Raw genomic sequence first — 26613 nt, 5'->3', positions numbered from 1 at the left:
TAAAAGGACTTAGTGAAAAAAAAAAAAATAAAAAAAAATAAAAGGACTTAGTGAAAGCATATTTTGAATCATTTAAATGTCTACCTTATGAGTCCTGGGAAGTAATTTTAGTATCTCTGTTTATGATTGTGTTTAGCATAACTTTGGTGCCAACTAGTACAACTTTAATTGTTTCAGTCTAATGGTATTACAGGGACATATTTGTACCTAAATGTTGTATTTGAACATAGTAAAGCCTAAGGGTGTCAGGTAACAAATAAAATTTCACAGCAGTTCAAATAAAGGAAAGACTTTATATAGCAGGATAGTCATGAATAAAATAAAGCAGATTTTTGGAGCAGTCAGTACAGGATTTATATAGCCAGCAATGATTGAGTTAAAGCAAAGTGATTTTCGTCATATCTATTACTGTTATTTGGAATTTTATGGACTTTTCTATTTTGGCTTTCGGGGTGCCTGGGTGCTTCAGGCAGTTGAATGGCCAGCTCAGGATTTCATCTCCGGTCAGGATCTCAGGGTCCTGGGATTGAGCCTTACAATTGTCTCCAAGCTCATCAGGGAGTCAGCTTGAGGATTCTCTCTCCCTCTTCTGTCCCCCCACTCATGTTCTCTCTCTCTCATCCTTAAAAAATACATAAATAAATAAAAAAATTTTAATTCTGGCTTTATAGTTGTATAAGGAGTTATAAGCATAAGGATTTTACATCTGATTTTATATATGTATACTGCTAAGTAACATTATATTCAAAATAAGTATCAGGGATCTGAAATATTTTTTCTCTTTCAAAAAGCAATGTTATTAAATTTTTAATGTACAAACACAGTTTTTCCTGTACTATATGTCACTTCACTGCTAAGATACTTAAGGAGGTCTTTTAAGTGCTCTTTTGAGTGGCAAATTTCAAAAAAAGAGAAAGAAATTGGCCCCATAATGAATGTACAGTTCCATAGAATAGTGTGACTGTTGCCTTTGTCAGTGGTCACCATCCATTTTGAGTTTTAATACACATGAAAATGTTTTACAGTTAAACATTGGAGAAATTGAATTTTTCATAATGTAGATATGTATTTTTGCCATGCTTATTTCTTCATTTCTTTTCAGCTTAGCCTATCAAAATTTAATACTTTGTTATTGTGACTCGAGACGAAAGATATAATTATCTACCTATTTATTTTTGGTATAAGGTAGCACTGTTTTTAGGGCAAATTCTTTAATAAGGCCAGAACATCTCAAAGCAATCAAATAAAGAGATGTTTAGCATGACTGGTAGTTCTTTAATCCTAGGAGTGTCTAATTTGGAATTGCCATATCTTTGTAGAATTTTAGAGATTTATGATTAATGAGATTAATAAGTTTACCTTATAACCCAAAGGAGAATTGTTTTTATATATTTCCACTGTTGTTTAATATAAATTTATATTGTTTCACCAGTAAGTTCAATTACTTTCTATTTCAGTTTACTTATAATATGAAAACAGTTTGGGATATATACATTATAGATTTGGGGAGAAGGTAAGTTATAAAAATTCTGTTCTTGATACATTTTAAACATCCTTTTTTTATATATTTTAAATTATAGCACTTTATTTAAAGACCTGTGGTTTTACATAATTGAAATATTTTAATTAGATTTGATATATTTGTTAACGTGAGCTCTTATTTTGTTCATTCTTATTTCAAAAATGCTTTTTATTATTTTAATCCCTTGTGTCAGAATTATAAAGCATTTTGTCACTTGCATAGAAGCTTATTGGGAAAACTATTTCCATGAAGAACATATCTCCATTTAAACATTCTTGTGCTCAAATTACTTAGGTTATACATAATTAAGTAGCTTCTAATCTTAAGAAGTAGGATGTTTCTTAAAAATCACTGGCTTTCTTAAAAATTCTTAAAGTATTCAAAATACTGATATTTGTTTTAATTAGAATAGTTATTTTATTCTAACCCGTTCTCTTAGGTATTCCAGTATAATCCTTTAGTTTAAATAGTGTTAGGAAAATTGAAAATTGTATTTCTATAATTTAACATAAAATTTGCCTTATTTAATATTGTTATTTTATAAATACAGAAACACCCTTAAATGATCATAGATTAGTTGTTTCATTGATGTATGAGGATAAGGAATTAATCACTTGTCATCAGTGACATAATAGAATACTCTTAATTCTTACATTCTTTATATAATCCAAAGGCAATTATTAACTATAATTATCTCATGGAGGTTTTTTTTATTAAAAGCAACTCTTATTTTTCTTGCAGTTGATAATTGGAGGAATCCTTTAAACATCTTAAAGTTTGCAAACCATTTTTGAGTTCTGAAAATGAGAATTCAGATAATGTATTTTTCTGATTTCCAGTGCTCTGAGATCACTGTGATACCTGATCTTGGGTTATTTTTAATACCTACATCATTGCTTTATACTTTTAGACAGATATATAGTCTCAATTTGGGTCAACAGAAGCATTCTTAAAATAACTTAGAGAACATATTGATATTAATAATAGTCACCAAAATAGAATTTTAACAAAGAATTGTCAAACATCTTGCTATGCTCAGATTTTAGTTTCATTTTCCTTATTCTTCTGTAAGAGGGTTTTTAATAGGCTAGTTTAATAAACATGATTCCTGGCGTGCTTGGCTGGCTCAGGTGGTTAAGATCTGACTTGATTTTGGCTCAGGTCATGATCTCAGGGTCCTGAGATTGAGCCCCACACTGGGCTCTGCACTCAGTGCTCCTCCCCCTGCTCCTCCCCTTTCCCTCTGCTCTTCCCCCTGCGCGCATTCTCTGCTCCCCTCCCCTGCTCACACATTCTCTCTTTCTCAAATAAATAGCTGAATGGAATCTTTAAAAAAAAAAAAACAAAAAAACAAAAACAAAAACAAAACCATGATCCCTTTAGCAGTATTGGAGCTAATTTTATATTTTAATTTTAATATTCATATCAGTATTTAAAATTAAACCCATAAAATGTTCTTTGAATTAAGAACAGATTTATTAAAATTTTAGCTGAATTATTTTATCTTAAATAATTTAAAAATCTTTAGAGGATGTAGACTTTCGTTTTCATTCTCTCAATCTCTTGATGTTCCCATCAATAATTGGCAGTTTATTTGCTAGGAACCCAGGAAAATAAATGAAGAAGTGTAGGAATGGTTTTAGCAAACAATTACTTTTTTTCCCTTTTTTTAAAAGATTTTATTTGTTCATGAGAGACACAGAGGGAGAGAGAGAGCGGGAGAGAGGTGGAGACATAGGCAGAAACAGGCTCCATGCAGGAAACGTGATGTGGGACTCGATCCCAAGACTCTGGGATCACGCCCTGAGCCAAAGGCAGACACTCAACTGCTGAGCCACCCAGGTATCCCAAACAATTACTTTTATAATCACATGGATTATGTAATAGTTGGGAAATTTTTGTTTGCTATGATGTTTAGTTATGCCCTAAGAAAACAGATTAACAATTTTTAGAATTATTTTATGTTTTAGCACAATATACTTTAGCTTTTTTATTAAATAAAAGGTTTTCACCCTTAAATAGGCAAGTTAGTCAATGATGGATTAAAAGATGTTAAAATTTATGTTATTGGTTCAATTCTATGTAGTATTTTTTTATTGTTTTCAAAGAGAAAAATGTATCATATGCAGTATTTAAAAAAACCTCAAGTGAATTTGATTTTAGTTTTGCTTGCTAGCTAAATTATACCTTTTAGCATTTAGGATTTTTTTTTTTTACCCTTTCCCAATATGACAAAGGTTCCTACATTAAAAATAGTATTGTAAACTCTCTAAAACAGGAATTAGGCTGTTTTCTCAGGATGTAGGAAACAAAGTTGTTAGGCTTTATTTTACTTTTGATAAAGTAAATAGTTGATTTCGATAGTTGAGTTAGATAAATGACCATTAAAATCGCCAAGGAGTAAGACAGAAAGGTACAAAAAAGAATCTAATATTGAAGTAAAAGGATGAGGAAGAGAACTTTTCTCTACCAAACACTTTGGCACTATTTTAATCACAACAAAATTTGTCCATCCTTTTTTGAGATTAGGGTAATGTTTTGAAACAACTTCCTTCATAACCATTATTTGGCATTGGTTGAGTAGAGGTAGTCCTCACTTTTCATGGTAGTGTGGGGCCAAAAAAATGGTCATACAAACTAAAACCTACATAATGATTTTAATCATTGGGAAAAATCACAATTGTTCTATGATCTTTAAAAAATTTTGTCAAGATATTAAAACTTTTATGTGGGTTATGAATGTATATAAGGAAATGAAAAAAATAGTAAAACTATATAAAAATACATTTAATACCATGTATTATAAAACATTAAAAACAATTAGAATTAAAATGTTTTATTTCTTTGTAAAAAACTTATCAAGAGTAGCTTGAACAGTGCTTTGCCATCTCCTTGTATAAATTAGAATAGTAGATCTAGCCAGAGTGAGCATCTTTTCTGTGCCTTGGCAAATTGTCCATTTGGATCAGCTGCCAACATTTTATTTTTGCATTTTCAATGTCAGGAAATATCTGCAAGAGTTTCTTTATTTTTTTTTTTCCTTTTTTTTTTGCAAGAGTTTCTTTAATGTGAAGTTTTTGCTGGCATCACTTTCTCAGGGACATCTTCCTTTTTGTCACAACCACTTTCCTCATTTATGTCATTAAGTTTACCTTCACTTAATTCTTTCGACTATGGATCTAAAATCTCTCAAACAGTGATAATGCAACATTTCCACAATTAGCTATTTCTTCTATTACTCCATTTACATTTGAATTCACTTTCACTTCCAGCTTTATCATTTTTCATTTATTTGCTGTACTTTCACCTTTGTCAGCCAATGCCGCCTTTTAGTTATTTGTTTTGTAAAATTTCAGGTAGGTTTAGGAGGCAAGAAGGTAACCCAGCTACATGCTTTGACATCTTTATAGACAGGTGAATTGAATGACCAGTCACCAACTAACTTTGGAAGGAAGTGATCAGTCACTGATTATGATATACATCTCTTATTAACATAGTACTTTGTAGACTGACATGCTAGCAAGGAAGTTTGTATTTATGCAGTTGTAGTTAATATAGTATGGTAGGTGAAATTGCAACCATGTTTTTGGAGACTGGTGTTATTGAACTAAATCTATGATAGCTGAAATCTGTGCCCTGGGAAGTAAGGACTGCCTGTAATTGGAAGAAGGTTGAACTGTTTGATCAATTAAAGATAGGGCCCATGTTGATGAGATTAAAGATGTAGGGCTATTTGTACTATTTGATCTCTGAGCCATTGAACACCTGATATATTTTACGTGGAAGTGGAAATTTGATACTGCTCTTCCAGCTTCTTTAATTCTCTTATGTGCTTCCTTAGAGAAGACCTTTCACACCGTTTCTCTAAAACAAAAACAAAAACCTAGTTGTAGTAAGTAAAACTGTGGTTTTAGGAGAATAATTGTGATTTATGAATTCATTATGAAGCAACTGACTTTGAAAGTTTTTTTTTCAAAAGTTTTTTTCCAATTTTTATATAAGTTATTCTAATAATTGAAGATGAAAGGTGGCTAGTAAGTAAGTTTTGATTCATTTAGTCAGTAACTCCATTTTCATTGTCTTTATACTAGCAAATATTTTATTGTTAAATGTGAAAGATGAGGTCTTACTCTATTCTGGGTACAGTTGAATGATGTTAATTTATTGTTTGATTTCCTACAGGTGAACTGGCACAGAGGTTGATCTCAAGATGCCATTAGTGAAAAGAAACATTGATCCTAGGCACTTGTGCCACACAGCACTGCCTAGAGGCATTAAGAATGAACTAGAATGTGTAACCAATATTTCCTTGGCAAATATAATTAGACAACTAAGTAGCCTAAGTAAGTATTTTTATTTATATCAATGAAAATATTTCTTGCAAACCAGAATGTTATGCTTTAGAATATTAAGAAGATGTTCTTATGATTAATTTGGGGAGACGTTTGGTGAGAAGAATACAAAGTTATCTTGAAAAGGGTGGCTATTTTAAATAAAATTAATGAGTTTTTGAGTCATTTCTTCTCTGCATGTTTCTTCTGGGAAAGAGAAATAAGGACAATTTTAGGAACAGGATCACATGATAAGAATTACTGAAATTGTTTTTAAAATATGATTTGATCTATGAAGGATAGTGCTAGGGTAGAACTTTTGCTTGCTTATTATCACTGTTAGTTTTTTAGAGGCTTCAATTATTCACTAGTATCTCTCTTTACATATATTTTATTAGCCTAAAGAAATACTTATATATTATCAAATATCTAAAATGAAAAGGTGTGGAGTAGTCACTACTCAGGATTAGGTTAGTCAAGTAGTTGTCTAAAGGACATTAGGAGTCTGACATGCAGCCTGCTGTGAAAGTAGCCAGTGAACCTGGCCTCACAGACAAGAGGCAAGCAGGCCAAATAATAGAGGCCGTTGTAATGAGCAGGTAGGGAAGGAGACAAGCAATGTGTTCCCATTATAAGAGTGCAGAACAGAACTGCTAAGTTAAGGCATTAAGTAAATTATATCCAATCTGTCTTTTGAATTGATGCCTTAGCTTTTTTTTTTTTTTTTGCCTTAGCTTTTTAATAAGATATTTATATTTCATTTTAAAGGAAAAACAAGATGTTCTTGGCCTTAGACATATTCTCTGAGGGATCCTAGATATTTCTTAGCCATACCTACCCACATAGATTGTCCTGATAAGCAAGACCAACGCTTTGCTTTTCCTTTTAACTTTTGTTCTTTCTTTTTGTGATTGAGTACTTAGCACAAGATAAAGAGAGGTTGTTAATCAAATTTGTTTCAAGTGAGAGCATTTGGGCATATACACGTATGTAGCTAGAGAAATATAAAAATTACTTTTGAATGCTCTTGGTTAGAGCACTAAATTTCTACATTACCTCTGAAATAGTTTTAAAAATAAAAGATTTTTTCAGGTTAATTACTGGCAGTGAATCACTAACATATATTTTATTATTTACCTGTTTCTCTCTTGGAAAAGTCAATATAGAATATACTTTTGAGAGAAGTCAAAAGAAGAGTCCTAGATATCATATTGATGTATGTTTAACCATATTTTTAAAGACATTGCTGACCTTTTTTGTGACCTAGCCCTAATTAAATCTAATGTGACTTCATATCAGATTTGTATTACCACATGTACATGAGTACATACATTAAAATACATATTAAGAGCATAGATATGACAATGAACTTAGTTAAAAGATTTCTTAAAGTGAATTTTGGATCTGATACAGGCATATTGTTTTAGGTATATTCTCAATGTAGAATTTAGAACTAATAACAATGATTAAGAGTGTTAATTTGCTGTACTAACCCATTTTTTATATAACCTAAAGATGGAAACTTAAGTAATGTTCAAGTCTGATATAATCCATATAAGCAACATCTGTCAGCAAGCACATGGTCATTGTTATATAGCCAAACTCTGAAAATAGAAATAACTTGTAAAAATATAACTAAATTCGATCTTAGATGCTTCAGATTTAGAATCTGAGACTATTGTAGGTATTTTCTAAGCAGTTTGTAGAAATTCAAAAACAAAAGAAAGCCCATAAAATATTGTAGCAAGGTGTAACAATAGTTTACTGCCCTGGAATTAAACTCTCTGGCAGCTTTCCCACTGACCTAGTTGGGAATCTGGAATTAAATTTAAAAGGCCCCTAGCTAGCCAAAATAAACAAACCCATGCACTTTTAAAAACTATGTACATAAAATAGCCAATTGATCCTCTCTCAGAGTCTGTTTACTTTTACTTTGATATTTCATACAGGATTGATGATCTGATTTCCAAACATTTATGCTTCAGAACATTAAAAGAGGAGAGGTATAGGGGAGATAAAAATAGAAGCAGGTATTGCCTAAGCCAGTCAAAAGAAGTAGTTTACAGCAAAGGAAGAAGTGACGTAAGGGAAGAAGCAAGATAAAAACCAGAAAGAGGCCATTTCATGTAAAAGCAGATATTCTTACACATTTCAGGTCTGCTTTCTAGCTTAGAACATTTTGATTTCATAATCAACTCATCACTGAGTCCTCAAGAAAAGGTTAAATTCTGTTTAATTTTGTATTTCTACTTAAGTTTTCACCCAAAGTAGTTAAAATAATTAATGTATTAAATAATCTCTGAATTACTTTGTAAACTTGGCTATCCAAAATGGTTTCAGGTAATTGAGATGTTGACTTTGGTACTGTTGCTAGTACCAAAAGTGTTAAGAGAACACAGAAATAAAGGTAAATTGCAAGGCTTGGCAAGGCTTGGCATGACATCCTCCTGTCTTCTTCCTCACAAGAATGTTTTTCCTAGTAGAGCACAATTCTGTCTTATAGTAGTAACTGAAAACATAGAATTCACTTTCTATAAATTGCTTCTGTTTTACCAAAATTCTTATCCATTTTATTGTTGTCTTATTTAACGACCATTGAGACTCTAATTACCTGAGGGATCTTTTACCTTTGTCTCTTCCCAGGGCCATCCTTCTGTTAAACATAGTCAGTTTATGCTACCAAGATAAGCTGATAGCACCTAAATTTGACAGATAGATAGCAAGGTAGGAAGGAGGATAAATAGATTGGCCTGATAAGACTAATTAGAAACATAGACAGTGGACAGATAACACTGAATACTTTGCTGTGTGATAAAGCTACATGGTTCTTTTTTGAAAAGAGCATATATCCCATTTGAATTGAAAGAGTCAAATATGATTAATACTGAAATCATTCTGACCATTGTGAGCATGTATATAATTAAAATCCTGAGTTTTAGATTACAGGAACTGAGAAAAAAAGAGATAAAAATAAGGTGAAGTCATTCCAGGAGGCTTGCCGCATGAAATGCGAATTGAATCAGTCCTTTAAGAAACAAAAGAATTTGGAAAATGGAGAGGAAAGGGGAAGGCAGGCATTTGTAGCTTGTATGAAGAATAGGCAAATGAATAGAGGCAAAAATAAATATATAAGGGGGATTAAAGGGACAGATGATATTGGATAAATATGGCAGACAATGATTTTGGAAGACATAGGATGTTAGTTGAGAGGATTTTGATTTAGATTTTTAACATCATAGATGATAAGATAGTAAAGAGACCAAGTAGGTTCTTGAAGGGTAAGAAGTGTAATAACTTCTAAGGTTAGTTCAAATTCAGATACATGCCAAATCAATTCTACATTGCAAACTTTATGTCTTTTACCTCGAAGAGGAAGAGGAGGTAGATTTGGAAAGTAAGAAGGGCTATGCAAAGAGAACAGATGGGATGTTTATTTTATCCACTGAAGTACTTTAGTACTTAAACCTGTAGTGGGGGGAGCATAGACTCTTTTTTAAAAAAATCTTTTGAAAAACTGTGGGCCCTTTCTTCAGAAAAATGTAAAAGCACATTTTTAAAACCCTGTGTATAATTTCTGTTGGTTTACAGATTATAAATTAAGGATCCCAGTACTAAACTAAGCTCTTTTAAGGATGAAATTGTCTCTTCTATCTCTGTATTCCTAGCATTTGTATCCCTAACATTTGTTGGATAAATGAATAACTTTTACCTGCCTTTTCTTACACTTGGGACTTAGGGTGCTCTCTTTATCTGCCAGAGAAACTGTGTCTCTGGAAGTGTCTCAGACACCATCCCAAACCCAAAAGTTTTTTCTCTGTGTTTTGTGGCTCTTACCTTGTATTATAGTAAGAGATGCCTGTTGCTGACCTCCTGCCCTGTATGCGGCCAGGTTCTTTGCTCAGTGTGTCACCTTTTCTTATAAATTCTTTTTGAAGCAGACATTTTTGTTCCTATTTTACAGGTGAGGAAATTGATACCAAGGCCTCAAAGTGAATAGAATAAAGATTTGGACTTACTTATTAAATTGCTTTTCATATTTGTTTAGATGTCTGTTTCCCCCTCTGTTCAAAACTCATCAATGGCAGAGACCTTCTTCCATCATTTTATATATCCAGGGTCTGGTACAGTGTCTGACACATAAGACATTTTCAGTCAATTTGGTTTAAAGATACATGTAAGTAAGTGAATATATACAAAATATTTTTATTATATTTTTGTGGGCCTTAAAGTTCTTTATTACAGAGACTTTAAAGTTCTGATTTTTTTCTTAAATATTATAGGATCTTCTAGGAAAGTAATTTTATGTTTTGCTTTTTGGTGCCGTCAGAAGGTCATACACTGGCTTGGCACAGGGCAAGCCCTCATTCAATGCTTTTTGATTTAACTGTTAATATATTGAAACATTTTGAAAAAATGCAATATTATTCAAATATAAACTAGTGAGATTAATGAATTCATTTAACATATTTCTGACTTAGGCACTCTCAATAGAGTTCATTTAGGGTTAAACTTATTGAGCTACATTTAACATACACAGTATTCTTGGGTCTGAAATGTCTCAATTTAGGAAGGCCATTAATTTTTTCTTTTTTACTCAAAGGTACACATAGTAATTGACTCACCTTTATATTGCAAGTATGTCTTATTTTATATGTTCTAAATACACTTGAATGACGTTTTTGTTGTATGTTGCCTAAATTTCTCCCTGGCTTACTTACTAGGTAGACATTTCTGTTTTTTTCTCCTTTTAGGATAGGGTTATTTTCACTTATTCTTTTCAGTAGTAGAAATTTATATGACTAGAGAAAATACAGTGATTTTAGATTTATGATTTTTTTTAAGAAAATAGAATAAGAAAATATAAAATATCTCCTAAATTTTCAGAGTCCACGTTTTGGACATATCTGAGACTGGGTCTTCTTTTGGGCTTGTGAAGACTCTTAGGTTCTGCCTGAAAATCAGTTCTAGAGTAGGGCTCATTTATGAATGATAATTTAAAAGAGGTATTATTTGTATGTATTTTTACATCATAATGGTCTCTAACCTCAACAACCGGGCAGATGTAGTATTTTCATTTTAGGCACAAGTCACCTAGCAGGAAGTGGTAGTATTTAAAACCAGATTTCCCAGGGTTTATGTTGTTTTCCCTCCCTGTCTCAATTTGGTTACTTTAGTGTTTAAAAAGCATAAACTTGTTCCAAACAAATGCCAGATTCATCAGGGCAGCACTTTTAAAATGTTAAATTGTTTGATATTTATCTCTGATTACATTAAATTTATGGTATATGTTTCATTTTTGCCTAGGTAAATATGCTGAAGATATATTTGGAGAATTGTTTAATGAAGCACATAGTTTTTCCTTCAGAGTTAACTCATTACAAGAACGTGTGGACCGTTTATCTGTTAGTGTTACACAACTTGACCCTAAAGAAGAAGAATGTAAGTTTTATTCATATTTTCTTTCACACGTATTTTAGGTTTGGTGAGATGAGCAATATATTGAAAAACAGTATTAAACTCAGATTTTATTAGGGGTGTTTTTTTACTCATGGCCTTTGATCTTTGTGTTGTAATAAATCAGTGAATTATCTATAAATAGTAGTAGGACTCTCCTGGCTTTTCTATTCTCTTTCCCTTTGCTTCTTTTTGTCTATTAAATAGCTTTTTAAATAGCTTTTAATTTTTTGACATAAAAAAGATTTTAAGATTTTATTTATTTATTTATGAGAGCACGGGGGGGGGGGGGGAGGGACAGAGAGAGAGAGAGAGAGAGAGAATCTCAAGCAGACTCCACCCTCCACCAACAAAATGTGGAGGGTAGAGAGCTCATACAGAGCTCAATCTCATGCCTCTGAAATCATGACCTGAGCTGAAATCAAGAGTTAGACACTTAACCAACCTAGCCACTCAGGTACCTATGACATAAAGACATTTTTAGCTAGACTTTTTCTCTATTCTTTTTTCTTTTCTTCTTTATAATTTATTTGTATAGTTTTGTCCCAGAAATAAAAATTGTTTGAAAATCACTTGAAATTTTTAGGTTTTATTCTGTTATAATTCCTTTTAATATTCTTTTGCGTGTACATATTGTTAAATTACTAAACTCTAATTATTTTAATGTTATTCCTCACTTTAAATAACCATTTCTCAAAAAAAACAAATTGCCTGTATGTAGGACAAAAGTATTCTATACTGAGTATTAAACCAGGGATATCAGGTGTAAAACAATATATTACAGTCTGAAATAATGGTAAAAACTTTAGTTGTAAAACAACATTTTATACTTTGATAGAATTCACTGAGAACTCTTGTGTCTCAAATTCCTCTTGGTTTGTTTTTTTTTTTTTTTTTGGTGGTTATTTCCCTTACAAAAAAAGAAATGGAACTATTCAGAACATAATTTCTACATTTTCCCTAGAGAATTATTTAATGTATGTCTCTTATAACCTTTTCTTCAGAATATTTTCTTGCTGAATAACATTTTTAGTATAAGTGCAAGTTATATGATAGACCTAAACTTGAATGAAAATAATAGAAGCTATCACTGGAAAAAGCAAAAAATAGAGTGTAATAATAGATAGCTTCATGATTGAACCAACTTCTTTTGATGTAACCTAATTTAAAACCTAAATAAGTAGACAAGTACCGTGTTAAATTTCTATGCTTCCAAAGATATAAACTCAGATCTGGATGTGAAAAATTCAAAACAATACTTTTTCTTCTTGAACAGCATTAATGAGATATATTTCATTGCCCTACATTTAGCCTGTCTAAAGTTAGTGTACAGCTCAGTGGTTTTTAGTATATTCACAGAGTTACACAACTATCAGCATAATCAATTTTAGAACATTTCGTCGCCCAAAAAAAACCATCCATATATCTATTAGCAGTCACTCTATTTTCCCTTTCCCCCAGCCTCAAGCAATCACTAATCTACTTTCAGCCCCTATAGATTTACCTATTCTAGACATTTCTTATGAATGGAATCATGCAGATGTGGCCATTAGTGATTGACTGATTTCATTTAGCCTAATGTTTTCATTATTGGTTCATGTTGTGGAATGTATTTGCATTTCCCCCATGACTAATGATGTTGAGCATTTTCTCACGGCTTGTAACCATTTAGAGACAAGTGATCCAGCAGGAAGTGGTAGAGCTAGAATTTAAAATCGCTGTTTGTGCCTGCCTTTGGCCCAGGGCGCAATCCTGGAGACTCGGGATCGAATCCCACGTCAGGCTCACGGTGCATGGAGCCTGCTTCTCCCTCTGCCTATGTCTCTGCCTCTCTCTCTCTCTCACTGTGTGCCTATCATAAATAAATAAAATAAAAATTTTAAAAAAATAAAAAATAAATAAATAAATAAAATCGCTGTTTAAGTGACTTATCAGATGTGTATCTTCTCTGGTGGTTGTTTTACCATTTTTAAATTGAAATATTTTTTTTTCTTGAGTTTTAAGAATTCTGTGTATATGCTTGGTCCAAGCCTCTTATCAAATACATGATTTACAAATATTTTCTCCCATTCTGTGGGTGGTTTTTCTTAGTGATATCTTTTGAAGAATGTACATGTATATTAATCATACTTCATGAAATTCTTGAAATAATTGCTACTGGTGGAAAAATATTTTATGACCATACTTTCAAATATATAATTTACCTCCAAACTTTTTAAAGTTAAACACTTAAGTTATAAATATATGCCATCTAATAACAAAACTACAGAGGTAGTTCCTATATGTAACAAATAAAAATCAACGGTTTCAAAATGCTGTTAAATTTTTTTTTAAGATTTTATTTATTTATTCATGAGAGACACAGAAAGAGGCAGAGATACAGGCAGAGGGAGAAGCAGGCTCCATGCAGGGAGCCTGACATGGGACTCAATCCTGGGTCTCCAGGATTACGCCCTGGGCTGCAGGCGGCACTAAACTGCTGCACCACCGGGGCTGCCCCAAAATGCTGTTAAATTTTAACAAATATCTTAGCACTCCAGTTAAAATTGGGAACAAAAATACACATACCAGTTAAATAACTTAATATGTTTAAGTGTTTTAAAAAAATGTGCCAGTAACTATCAAAATTGTTTATAGTTTCCTTTAAAATTATGGGGAGCATTAGAGAAGAATTCAAAATCTAAAAGCTGAAGTGAAAAAAATAAAATAAAAGCTGAAGTGCTTAATTTGATATCATTTTGGGGATGTTGAATAAATTTTCAAAATTATTTAAACTAGATTTTTAAACTCAGAGTTCATGTAAAATAACATTATGAATAGAATACTAAATTACAAAGTATAATATCAGTATTTTTGTTTTCTAAATTACTATTTTTTTAATTAAAGATTTTTATTTATTTATTCCTGAGAGACAAAGAGAGAGAGAGAGAGAGGCAGAGGCACAGGCAGAGGGAAAAAGCAGGCTCCCCGCAGGGAGCCCTATGCAGGACTCAATACTCTGGGGTCATGCCCTGAGCCAAAGCCACCCAGGTACCCTATGTTTTCTAAATTACTAATTAAATAATTTAAGTAATGGTGAGAAGTACCAATATAATTTAGAAAATGTTAATAAGACAAATGATGAATGAGAGCAGTTGAAGATGGAAAAGTGCTTATTAATGGAGCACCTGGTTGTCACAGTCCATTAAGCATCTGACTCTTGGTTTCCACTCAGGTCATGGTCTCAGGGTTGTAAGATTGAGCTCAGCTTTTGGCTCCACCCTCAGTGCACAGACTGCTTAGAGTTTCTCTCTCCTTCTCACTCTGTCCCCCCACCCCTCAACTCTCTCTCTCCCTCTCTCTGTCAAATAAATATTTTTTTTAAGTGCTTATTACTTCTATATTCTTTACATCCTTAACTAAGAAAGTTTTGGGAGGTTAAACACTAGGTTCTATCTTGGTTATATACTTATGGTAAATAAATGAGATGGGAGAGTGGCAAAAATTGATCCATTTTGATTATAGAAAACAGAAGACCCATTTGACAGGAGCCAGAGAACAGTGTGTGGTGTTATGGCTAAAGGATCAGTCTCAGAGGCAGAGGCAGGCAGATCTGGGTTTTCTGTTCTGGCTCTTTAGCTTATTAACTATTTTGGCTTGGGCCAATTATATAATGTTTCCTAGCCTTGGTTTTCTTATGTTTAAAATGGAATAATAATTTTTATTCTCATTGAGTTGTAGCAAAGATTAAGTAAAATAAAAATTAGTGAAAACATCTAGCACATATAGTCTGTGCTCATTAAATATTATTATTTAGTGATATTATTATTATTATTCTTTAGTGATAATGAAAAAAAAATTTTTTTCCTTCTCTGAATTTTATTTGGTGTTTTTGAGCGTGTTGAAAATCATGCAGCAGTAGAATTGCTGAGAAGACAGTCATGGTGTGGCCATTACAGAGCCACATTGCTCCACCTATTGCATAGATCCAAATATTCATGCTGAGTGAATTTTACTTATGAAGATGCTAGAAATACTATTTTAGGGAGAAGAATAATTTAAGAAGTGATTAGTACTGGCCTTGCTATAGTATAAAGCATTTATCTGCATATAGAAAGCCATATTAAATATGTAAGAAATCACCTACTTTTTTAATATCAGAAAGTCATTCTAAGAGTTAAGAATTTACTAATTTAGTACATTTCTTACTTAAACATGCTGCATAGTCCAAGAGAAAATGAGTAAATGAAGTTATTGTAGATTATCATGTATGCGATGGAACTCTGCTAGTTGCTAGAGATACTAATGTACAAGACAGTGTCAGTCTTCAAGAGCTTATAGCTAACTAGAGATCCTTACAGTCTAAGATAAAAGGTAAGTGAAATAGAAGATGATATAGATTTCCTAGTACTTGATAATATTTTCTTTATGGTTAAAGTTTGTTTTAAGTTTGAAGCATATGTATAATATTTATAGTGTAGATATATCATAGAGGCCAACAGTATGTTTAGTCCAGACTGCCACTGAGGACTAAGTAATTCCTTCAGTGTTATTGTTATAAGCTAAATAAAAGTAATAAAGGGAAATGGGAAAAAAAGATTATTAAAAAAAGGAAGAAGAAAATGTGGGTTGGTGGGGGCTGGGGATGGCAAATAGGAAAAAGATATTTGATGAGAAATGTAGATATGCTTTAGGTATGCAATTAGAGCCTTTGAGCCTTAAAAATGAAAGATGCCTTCAAACGTTTCTGGTTAGAATGATATTGGAATATAATAATAGAGCATTTAAAATGTGGTGCCTGATTCATAAGCCACTATAGTCACAACTTCCTGAGCTGTGCTGATGCTTAAATACAGTATGTGAATTTGCCTTTATATTAAATTCACTTAGTAAAATAAATAAAGTACATTTTTTATTTTTGTTTTAGTGTCTTTGCAAGATATAACAATGAGGAAAGCTTTCCGAAGTTCTACAATTCAAGATCAGCAGCTTTTTGACCGCAAGACTTTGCCTATTCCATTACAGGAGACATATGATGTTTGTGAACAGCCTCCACCTCTCAATATACTCACCCCTTATAGGTCAGTGGGCTAATAAACATGAAGGCTGGCTATTTACTGTTGACTTTCAGTCCAAATAAGTAGCAGTCTACCTTTAAATGCCAAATGCACAAACATTCTTTATGTCAGTGGGCTTTTTACCAACACAGAGAACCCTCCTTATTCATCACCTTTAGAAAACTTGCTTTATTCACTAGGTGCATTCCCAAGGTTCTGGCATACAAAAGACAAGACTTATTCAAGGGAGTTGTTTTGAGAAGTATTATTAATCAAAGCCAGTGGCAAACTTATTAATATGAAGGGACAAGGAGTTACTGTCTTTTTAATGTAATAGCTGGTCAGATGAAAATAAAAAAAGAGCTCAAAATTCCACCCCACTAACAAAATAAATACCATTTTTGCTTGCTCATGCCTACTCTTGATCTATATGCATTAAGATTCTACAAGATGAATGTGCAGTATCTATTTTTAAAATATTTTTTATCATTTAAAATAAAATCTGGAATTCCTCAGGCTTTCTTTCAGGATACTTTCACATGATTTGTTAGGTGGATAATTTAAGATACATAACACATATCTGGAATGAAATGGTATTCAGATATTTATTTGAAACTTTTGTCAGTATGCAAGTCATTGAATAAAAATAACTTACTACTAGAATGAGTTTTAAAGGATATTTTTGGGGTTTGGTGAAATAATAAGTAAATTAGAGTATGGGCAGAAACTCTGTATAATTTCTTTATTCTAAATGATGATGTCTTTTCAGGCTTTTATCTTTGGCAGAACCTTTTTTAACTATTGGAATTTCCCAGATGACTTCTAGAAAAGTTGGTGTTCAGCACAAGTTAGGGATGAAAATTGTCGCAGCTGTTCTTCAGATTAGTAACTCTGAAAAAACCTGGTTTTCCATTTTCCTCAGTTTTTTTGTCTGATTCGTGACAAATATTTTATTGATGAAGCATTCTAATTTACTTTGCCAATATTTTAACATATGCTGTATTTCATTGATATAGGAGAAAAAACATTTTAGTAAAATTATTCTGATTGCCTAAGTCTTACTGATACATGTTTTGATAATTTATATTTCAGAGATGATGGCAAAGAAGGTTTGAAGTTTTATACCAATCCTTCATATTTCTTTGATCTATGGAAAGAAAAAATGTTGCAAGATACAGAGGATAAAAGGAAGGAAAAGAGGAAACAGAAGGTATTACAAGAGATTGAAAAAATTGAAGTTAGTTTTCGTGTATTTGTGTTTTGTTGCATACATGGAACTTTATTACGCTTCTGCTTTGACAGTTTTATACTGAAATCTTTATAACCATACAGGAAGATCACAGTCTAATGGAGAAACAGATGAGCAGTCAGATTATTATAATATGGTATGATAAGTGCCATTACAGAGGTATGCGTGGAGGCTTTAGGTAGAACAAAACAGCATCTGCTTTAGCCAGAGGACAGGGTTGGTAAACACTTGAAACAAAGCTTACAATAAATATTTCAGAACAAATAGTAGTGAAATGGACCAAGGAAGAAAAGGGCACTCTGGTAAGAAGGGATGAAGGAATATTGTGTGGATATTAGCAAAGTAGATTAAGCTAACATTTTCTTACACAGATCATATCCTAAGTGTTATGGAAAGATTATTTTATATTCTCACTAAACTCCTGTTATCTATCTGCTATGTTGCCATTTTCTACTTTGTAATAAAATTCACTTGGATCTTCTTTATTCCATGTTGATGATAATAGAAGTAAAGAAGGAGGAAGCAAAATTGGGATTTAGGCAGAATTATGAAGGAAGTAAATTCTGTTTTCATCATCCCTCTGTTTCTCCTGTACTTCTCTCGCTCCTCCTTCCCTTTCCCTATAATGCCTTCATGTTATTATTTTCTGTACTAGACAGTATCCTGGCATTCTAGCCAGTGTTCACAAACTAGTGACTGGCAGCTCAGATTATGCTTGCAGTCAGTGCTTTGTTCGACAAACACAGTGGTTTTAAAATGCTGAGCTGGAAAGCCTTAGATGGACATACCTGTTTATTCATTGCAATCCCCATCTTAGACCTGACTTTCTTCATTCATGTATGCCGTCTGCCTGGCCCCTGTAGGCGTTTGACTTTGTTATACCGACTCTAGACCTCTCTATGCTTTCTCCCACAATTAGAATTATTTTGTGTTTTATTTTTTGAATATCCTGTTTTCTGTTGAGTGACACAGTTATTATGGGTTAATTGCATAATTGTATTGGCTAGCTAATGGGTCACTTTCCAGATTATGTATCCTTAATAAATTTTCGGGTTTTGGTGAGAGATAGTGCCATTAGTGATAGAAATATCACTCATTGCAAAAACTAATAGATATGGGAGCAGAGTTGGTGAATCTTTTTTCATCTGAAAGGATTTTCTGACCTCAAATTTTATTATTTAGGCATACAATTCAAATTAGAAGCTAAAGAAAAATGACAAGAAATTGGGATTGCAAGCCAGCTAGCTAAGATTTAACTCTGAATGTGCAAATGAACTGTCCTTGTGTTACTTTAACTATATTATGAGGGCATTGTCTTTTTCAGTATTAATATTCTAATTTTATTTTGATTGTTATAACTTCTTTTAAAACTTAGCACTTCAGCATTTGGCTTTTTTTCAATACATCTGTTACAGCAGAAAAATCTAGATCGTCCTCATGAGCCAGAAAAAGTGCCAAGAGCACCTCATGACAGGCGGAGAGAATGGCAGAAGCTGGCCCAAGGTCCAGAGCTGGCTGAAGATGATGCTAATCTCTTACATAAGCATATTGAAGTTGCTAATGGCCCAGCCTCCCATTTTGAAACAAGGTTTCGTTTCTTTTGTTTGTGTTTTAACAAAATTAATGATAAAATACTGGATTTATTTCTAATATCCAAGCCTCTAAGTCTTAGGTCCTGAACCAGCAGACCCTGCTTTAAGCTATAGAAATACTTTTGAAACCCTGACCAGTGTGAGCCTTTTAAACTCTGATTTTGGGCAGGCCATTTTCATACCTGGATTTTAGTTTTGTCATCTACAGAAAGAGGTGGTTGGAATTGATGATCTTCAGCATTGTTTTAGCTTTCCTATGAAGTCCCCTTGTTCTCTCTTCAGGCAGAGTCTGCTAGAATTTCGTAATAGAGGAATGGGGTCTAGAATTTTTTTGAGATATTACTGATATACTACATATAAAATCAGAGCTGAGAAAGGGTAATATTTTATTCCTTTTTCTTTCTCCTGACTCCCTTTCTGTGTCACATGTCCCACCTCAGTTACATCAGGACTTTTAAACAAAATTACTCATCTCCTTTTGCAGAACTATAGAATAGGTCTTTTTCCTTTCTTAGTAGCCATAAGCCCCATCTAAATAACATGCTACCCTAACTAAACATTATATGAGCATCTCTCTGTGAAGGAATTTGTATATAGTTGAATGAGCATAGTTATTATATATATTATAATATTGATTTTTAAATGGAGGAAGCTTAAAGTTTTCTTTGGAATAATACATGTAAATTATTAGGCTAATATCTTGGCCAATTTTAGGAGTAATTATATATAAGATATTATTTATATGCATTACTGAAAAATAAAGACTGAAAGGATTTATTTTTTAAAAATCTATAGATAAATATTTTTTTCTACTAGTATTAAGTATTACGATATTACCTGACCCAGTGTAAATACAATACAGTTGATCCTTGAACAATGCAGGGATTAGGGCCACCCTGTGTAGTTGCAAATCCACATGTAACTTTTGACTCCCCCAAAACTTAACTACCAATAGCCTACTGTTGACCAGAAGCCTTACTGAGAACATAAATAGTCATGTAACATATTTTGTATGTCATGTATATTATATGGTGTATTCTTATAATAAAGTAACCCATAGAAAAAATGTTAAGAAAATCATTTAAAAAATACATTTACAGTGATGTGCCATAAAAAAAACCCTCATATAAGTGGACGTGCTCAATTCAAACCTGTGTTCAAAGACAGCCATTATTTCTTTTTGTACATTTGTCCCCAGCATGCATTGCAGTCAGCAAATATTTGTAAATCTTCACATGCTCAAGGCATCTAAAGTTTTGCTTATATTTGATCTTAAGTCACATGTTGCTTTGTAACTCCATTATTTTCTGAGTACCCTGCCTACCATCTTTGAAAACACTGAAAAGACAAAACAATGTAGTTAGCCATCTCTGTGGTGCTAGTTATCATGGAGGCCCTTCTCACTGATACAAAACATTCAGAAGTCGTTTAGGCTTAAAGAGATAGATATCCCAATGGTAGAAAATTGTAGTTTCCATATTCCAGCTTTTTATCATTGGTATCTTGTTTTAAAGAAAAAAATGAAATAGGGGCTGATAACTTTGAACACAATTTGCCGAAAATTACTTTTCTTGTTTATACTATTCTATATATAATACTTTTTATCCTTGTGAATTGAATTAGTATTATAAAATAAATAACTGCAAGGAAAGTTTGCATTGTGAGCAGTGTTCTTTATTTTGAAAGCAAGAGGAATGTAATTTCCGAAGTTTCTTAGTAGTGGTTAAAATATTGGCATTCAAAAGATACATGTTAAATATCTCCTGTAGAACACTTTACCAGTAATTCAAGAAAAGTACACTGATACTGTTTTTTTGTTTTTGTTTTGTTTTGTTTTTTTCTAGACCTCAGACATATGTGGACCATATGGATGGATCTTACTCACTATCTGCCTTGCCATTTAGTCAGATGAGTGAGCTTCTGACTAGAGCTGAGGAAAGGGTCTTAGTGAGACCACATGAACCTCCTCCACCTCCACCAATGCATGGAGCAGGAGATGCCAAACCCATACCCACTTGTATCAGGTATGTCGGGACTGACACATGATATTTGTTCTCAGAGGTTGGTAACCTTTTTATTTTTTTAAAGGACCGGTTAGTAAATATTTTAGGCATCGTGGGCATATGGTTTCTGTAACAGCTACTCAACTCTGCCATTGTTGCATGAAAACAGCCATAGACTATATATAAATAAATGACTATGTTTCAACAAAGCCTTATATATAAAAGTGGAGAGCAGGTCAAATTTGGCCTGTGGGACGTAATTCGCCAGCCTCTTAAGAGCTGACCCATTCTCTTGGGAAAATTTAGCGAATGAGAATTTACTTTAAAAGTTAAAGTATGCTTCATTTTATTATAGCTTTATTATCAAGCACATGATGTACAGTATATTAATAAAAATTAAGAATTTTTGGAATGTGCCAAGGGACTAAGAAATGGGAACCAAAAATGTGATTCTATGTGTTAATTTGGTGTAATGGGGAATACTCTGAAAATTTGAGAGAGAATAAGCAATTGCTCATAATCTTTCAGTAAAGCAATTTTGAAGTTTAATTTTGTCCATTGTTACCCAGATTATAAAATTTCTAATAGGTAGATAGAGATCAGCTTTATAATTTTCAGTTAAAAAATCAACCTTCTATCATTGAGTCAATTTGATGTTCCATCCTCAGGAAGAAAGAGAGCCATAAATTTCCTTTTGTGGTTTGTAATTAGTGGTTATTGATCCAACTGAAAACGACATATGAGGAGTCTTAATAGCTTCAATATCAATGCAGCATTGTAATGGCCACAGGTATTGCTACAAATATCGTAATATGATAAATGTTGAGTCATTTTAAAGACTCCTATCACAGCATAAAATTAGCATTTTATATATCAAAGTAAGCATAAAATGTTTGAGTGTATATGACAGGTGCATGGAAAGATGAGACCATTTAGAATGTGACAAACGAAAGCACCACCTATTAATTTTCTTGTTGGTGTATTCCTTTCATCCTAAACACTGAAGAATTTTTAATTTTTATAAGAACATGTTAATGCATCTACCCTTTTATAATTACTGGTAGTCATATATTTCATGTGGTTTTTTTCTCTTTTAATAACTTGTTAGGACTTCTTTATCATTTCAGTTCTGCTACAGGTTTGATAGAAAATCGCCCTCAGTCACCAGCTACAGGCAGGACACCTGTATTTGTGAGCCCCACCCCCCCACCTCCTCCACCACCTCTTCCATCTGCCTTGTCAACTTCTTCATTAAGAGCTTCAATGACTTCAACTCCTCCCCCACCCGTCCCTCCCCCACCTCCACCTCCGGCCACTGCTTTGCAAGCTCCAGCAGTACCACCACCTCCAGCTCCTCTTCAGATTGCCCCTGGAGTTCTTCACCCAGCTCCTCCTCCAATTGCACCTCCTCTAGTACAGCCCTCTCCACCAGTAGCTAGAGCTGCCCCAGTATGCGAGACTGTACCAGTTCATCCACTCCCACAAGGTGAAGTCCAGGGGCTGCCTCCACCCCCACCACCGCCTCCTCTGCCTCCACCTGGCATTCGACCATCCTCACCTGTCACAGTTGCAGCTCTTACTCATCCTCCCTCTGGGCTACATCCAGCTCCATCTACTGCCCCAGGTCCCCATGTTCCATTAATGCCTCCATCTCCTCCATCACAAGTTATACCTGCTTCTGAGCCAAAGCGTCATCCATCAACTCTACCTGTAATCAGTGATGCCAGGAGTGTACTTCTGGAAGCAATACGAAAAGGTAATTTCCTCCTGGCCCTTAAAAGCATTGCTATGGTAGATTAGAAACTTTCTAAGTATTTGACACAACAGTTTCCTCACTTACAAAATTTTATTTGATCCTGTTTTTGCATAAATGGTTTTTAGAAAAGAAGTCTATGTTCAACTCACTTTAAATCATTTTCCAGAAAATATCACATTCAATTATTTTTTCATACTTCAGTTAGAAATTCTTAAAATGTTTATTGAATAAATTAGAAATTAAAGCAAAGACAAGTTACAGAAAATTTAGTTAAATCCCTTTATATTATGTTTAATATATATATATTAACTCCTTTAAAAATGGTATTTTCTTCAGTGTTAAGGCTGTCCATTTGGTATATCAGTGACACTTGCCCTACCAGATAACCTTTGTAGAATTAAAGTTCCTCCTTTAGTAACAAAGGAAAGACCTCTCATATTCATTCATGTATTCAGCCAGCATTTCCAAAGCACCTACTATAAGTCAGGAACTAGCAGTATAGAATAAATAATAGTACCTTTTCCTCAAATACTGGGGAGAATAAAGCCATAGAAAATATACTCAACAACGTTTATTTGACCACTGGTTAACTTTTTAGGGGAGGTGCTGAGTAGGGAGGCACAGTAGACTATCATGGCTGCATAGACTGTAGATATCCACTGGGATAGCTGGCAAGTTTGACCAGCTAGTATTACAGAGAATGAAAGAATTTATTGACCAAATTAATATGATTCTAAATATGATCCCTTCAAATTCTTTTTAATAGATCTTGCTTTTCACTTTCCTGTTAGTATTTGATTTTATTCACATGTATTTGATTTTATTCCAGAAAGATTAATAGTATGTAGTATTGAGTATTTCAATTTACAACGAATGCTTTGGCTTTTCTGTACCAGGTATTCAGCTACGCAAAGTAGAAGAGCAGCGTGAACAGGAAGCTAAACACGAACGCATTGAAAATGATGTTGCCACCATCCTGTCTCGCCGTATTGCTGTGGAATATAGTGATTCAGAAGATGATTCAGAATTTGATGAAGTAGATTGGTTGGAGTAAGAAAAATGCATTGATAAATATTACAAAACTGAATGCAGACGTCCTTTGTGGTGCTTGTTCTTTGAAAATGTTTGGTCATTCCAGTGTTTTGCTTTCTTTTCCTTATGATAAATAACCCTTTTCCTCCATAATTTTTGATTTCTAAGAAAATATTAGCATACATTTCAAACTAAATGTTTTACAGTGGCTTATCTTTTTTATTTTTTCCCTGAAAAGATAATTTGGTCAAATAAACCACTAAGTATTAAGCATGGACAGCCGTTGTTAGAGTAGCAGATTCAGTTTTTTGATATATCTTAATTGTGCACTTTGTGAATTTTAATTTAAAGAAAGCAACTGAGATTGAAATCTTGAGGGCAGCTGTATCTATTAATGAGCCTTATTCCATTTCCTGATGTTTTAAAAGAAGAAACACTGCCTTGATTATATGAATACACTCAGAAAGTACATTTAGCTAGTAGTATTGAATTCTCTTAAAGGAATGCTTGAATTTTTTTTAATTATTGTTTTACTGTTTTTAAATACTTGCCTTATTTGAATGTTTAGCAGTACCCCCCTTCCCACTTATATATTGTGTGGTACGATTTTGCTTGCCTATAAGAGTTTAAAAAATTTCCATGTGAAATACTCTGACATAAGCATACATGTAACTTACATTAACTGTTAAGAATAACAGTCTGATTTAATAAATGGTTCATTTTAAAGGTTCATAGGTGTTGCTCTTTGAATAAATTATTTCTGGTAATTCATCAAATATATATAAAGTAGGCTTTTTTTTTTTTAATTTTTTTTTTTTTTTTTTTTTTTTTATGATAGTCACAGAGAGAGAGAGAGAGGCAGAGACACAGGCAGAGGGAGAAGCAGGCTCCATGCACCGGGAGCCTGACGTGGGATTCGATCCTGGGTCTCCAGGATCGTGCCCTGGGCCAAAGGCAGGCGCCAAACCGCTGCGCCACCCAGGGATTCCTAAAGTAGGCTTTTAATACATAGATAGTAAGCAAAAGATTTAAAAACCACGTAAGCTATATAGTTTCCACTTAATTATGTAGATTCACATTGGTAGAATAGCTTTTATATCATTTTTTTCTAAGGTCACTAAATCAATATTTTTCAACTCATGCTCTTAAAAATCTCAGTTTGCTGTCTAATTTCAACACACCTTGTCTTTAACAGCATTCTTGAAATCATATTTTATAATGATAAAGTGAGTTGTTAATAAGTTTACATAATCCAGATTATGGATGGAGGGAAAGCAGCATTAATATTAGATTGTTTAATGTGAAGTTTTTGTAGTTGGACTATAAAAGTGACTGCAGTCTTCATCTTTTTACAATGCTATCTCTGGTTCCTCCCATCAAGAGATGGGTTTTTTTTCTCAGCTCCCTTAAATCTGAGTGATGCTGAGACAATAATAGATAGCTGACAGATGAGGTCATTGGCAACTTGATAATTTGGGAGTTATTTAGGTAGGTAACTAATGACCTATACTCTTTGTGGAATAAGAATGAGGAACTAAGTTCTGTTGTAGCAATAGTTAGGACATTAAAAAAAAAACTAATAGCTCTAATTAACAAAAGATTTGCTTTGTTCTTTTGGGTAGCTTTGCCTGGAATAAGAGATTAGATAGTGAGGGTGCTTCCATGGCTCAGTTGATTAAACATCTGACTGTTAGTTTCGGCTCAGGTCCTGATCTCAGGGTCATGAGATTGAGCCCCGAGTTGGGCTCTGTGCTGAGGGTAGAGTTGCTTAAGATTCTTTTCCTCTCCCTTTGCCCTTCCCCCCACCCTTTTGCCCCTCCCACACATGCACATTTGCTCCCTCTCTCTCTAAAAAAAAGATTGGATAGTGATTAGAAGTTTCTTTCAACTTTACAAAAATATATGGTGATGAAGTCAACTCAAGAAAATATGATACAATTTAAAGTATCTTATTAAAATAAATAAAGTTTATCTTATTAAGTGTGCTTATGGTAAAAAAGGCAGTGGTGGTATATAGTTTTTGTAAAGCTCAGTTGTGGCCAGCAATCAAAATGTAATGGTACTGGCACTGAAGTAGTTCAGGGTGGTAAAAAAAGGAAATGGCTGAAGATTTCTTAATAATAGAAGTGGATCTGTTTTAAAGCTTGGCAGTATGTAACCTAAATAGTTTATGAGATTATTTTGTTTTTCAGAACATTCCTGAAAGATAAGAAAGTGCCTGTAGACGGAAGAGGCCATATATGTCATATCTATTTTGAAAGCAATATAACCTTTCACTCTAGATATTTATTCAGCTTAACTTGGTGAGAGAATTTTGGAGCAACTATTCAGTGGTCAATTTTAATACCCTAAGAAGAATGAAAGTTATTGGATAATTACTTCTTCTTATTGAATTATACCACTAGGTATAATTCTATATATTCTGTATTCTACTAGGTCCTGGAACATAGAGGCAGGAAGAAAAATGAATTGTATATCATGGAGAAATAAATTGACTTCACTTGTTTTGGTCAAAATTGTCACCCATTTACCTCCATATTACCAAATTCAACAAATACTTTTTCGTCCCTAAGTTATTTGACCTTTAGGCTGTATATATTAAATATATACAGAATATATTCTGTGTATATTTTTCATT

General features: G+C 33.2%; 1 protein-coding gene across 14 annotated transcripts in view; it reads left to right on the top strand.

Annotated features, from left to right (window-relative positions):
* Positions 1-24705, top strand: part of WASF1 (WASP family member 1) — a 65586-nt gene extending 40881 nt beyond the window's left edge. For 7 of the 14 annotated variants that reach the window (XM_072738743.1, XM_072738747.1, XM_026005799.2 and 4 more), the window contains exons 2-9: positions 5705-5865; positions 11158-11292; positions 16214-16367; positions 17436-17553; positions 19008-19180; positions 21029-21208; positions 22315-22943; positions 23840-24705. In XM_072738743.1, the coding sequence (XP_072594844.1) occupies positions 5733-5865; positions 11158-11292; positions 16214-16367; positions 17436-17553; positions 19008-19180; positions 21029-21208; positions 22315-22943; positions 23840-23997 (1680 nt within the window). In that variant the 5' untranslated portion in view covers positions 5705-5732 and the 3' untranslated portion in view covers positions 23998-24705. Of the gene's footprint in view, positions 1-1457; positions 1514-5704; positions 5866-11157; positions 11293-16213; positions 16368-17435; positions 17554-19007; positions 19181-21028; positions 21209-22314; positions 22944-23839 lie in introns of all 14 variants that reach the window. The other 7 variants (XM_072738786.1, XM_072738778.1, XM_026005801.2 and 4 more) reach the window with 2 other exon arrangements.
* The last annotated feature ends 1908 nt before the right edge of the window (positions 24706-26613 follow it).

The sequence above is a fragment of the Vulpes vulpes genome, chromosome 1 (genome assembly GCF_048418805.1).
Source record: "Vulpes vulpes isolate BD-2025 chromosome 1, VulVul3, whole genome shotgun sequence".
Lineage (NCBI taxonomy): Eukaryota > Metazoa > Chordata > Mammalia > Carnivora > Canidae > Vulpes > Vulpes vulpes.
The sequence above is the reverse complement of the archived record's forward strand: the minus strand, read 5'-3'. Positions and strand labels throughout refer to the sequence as shown.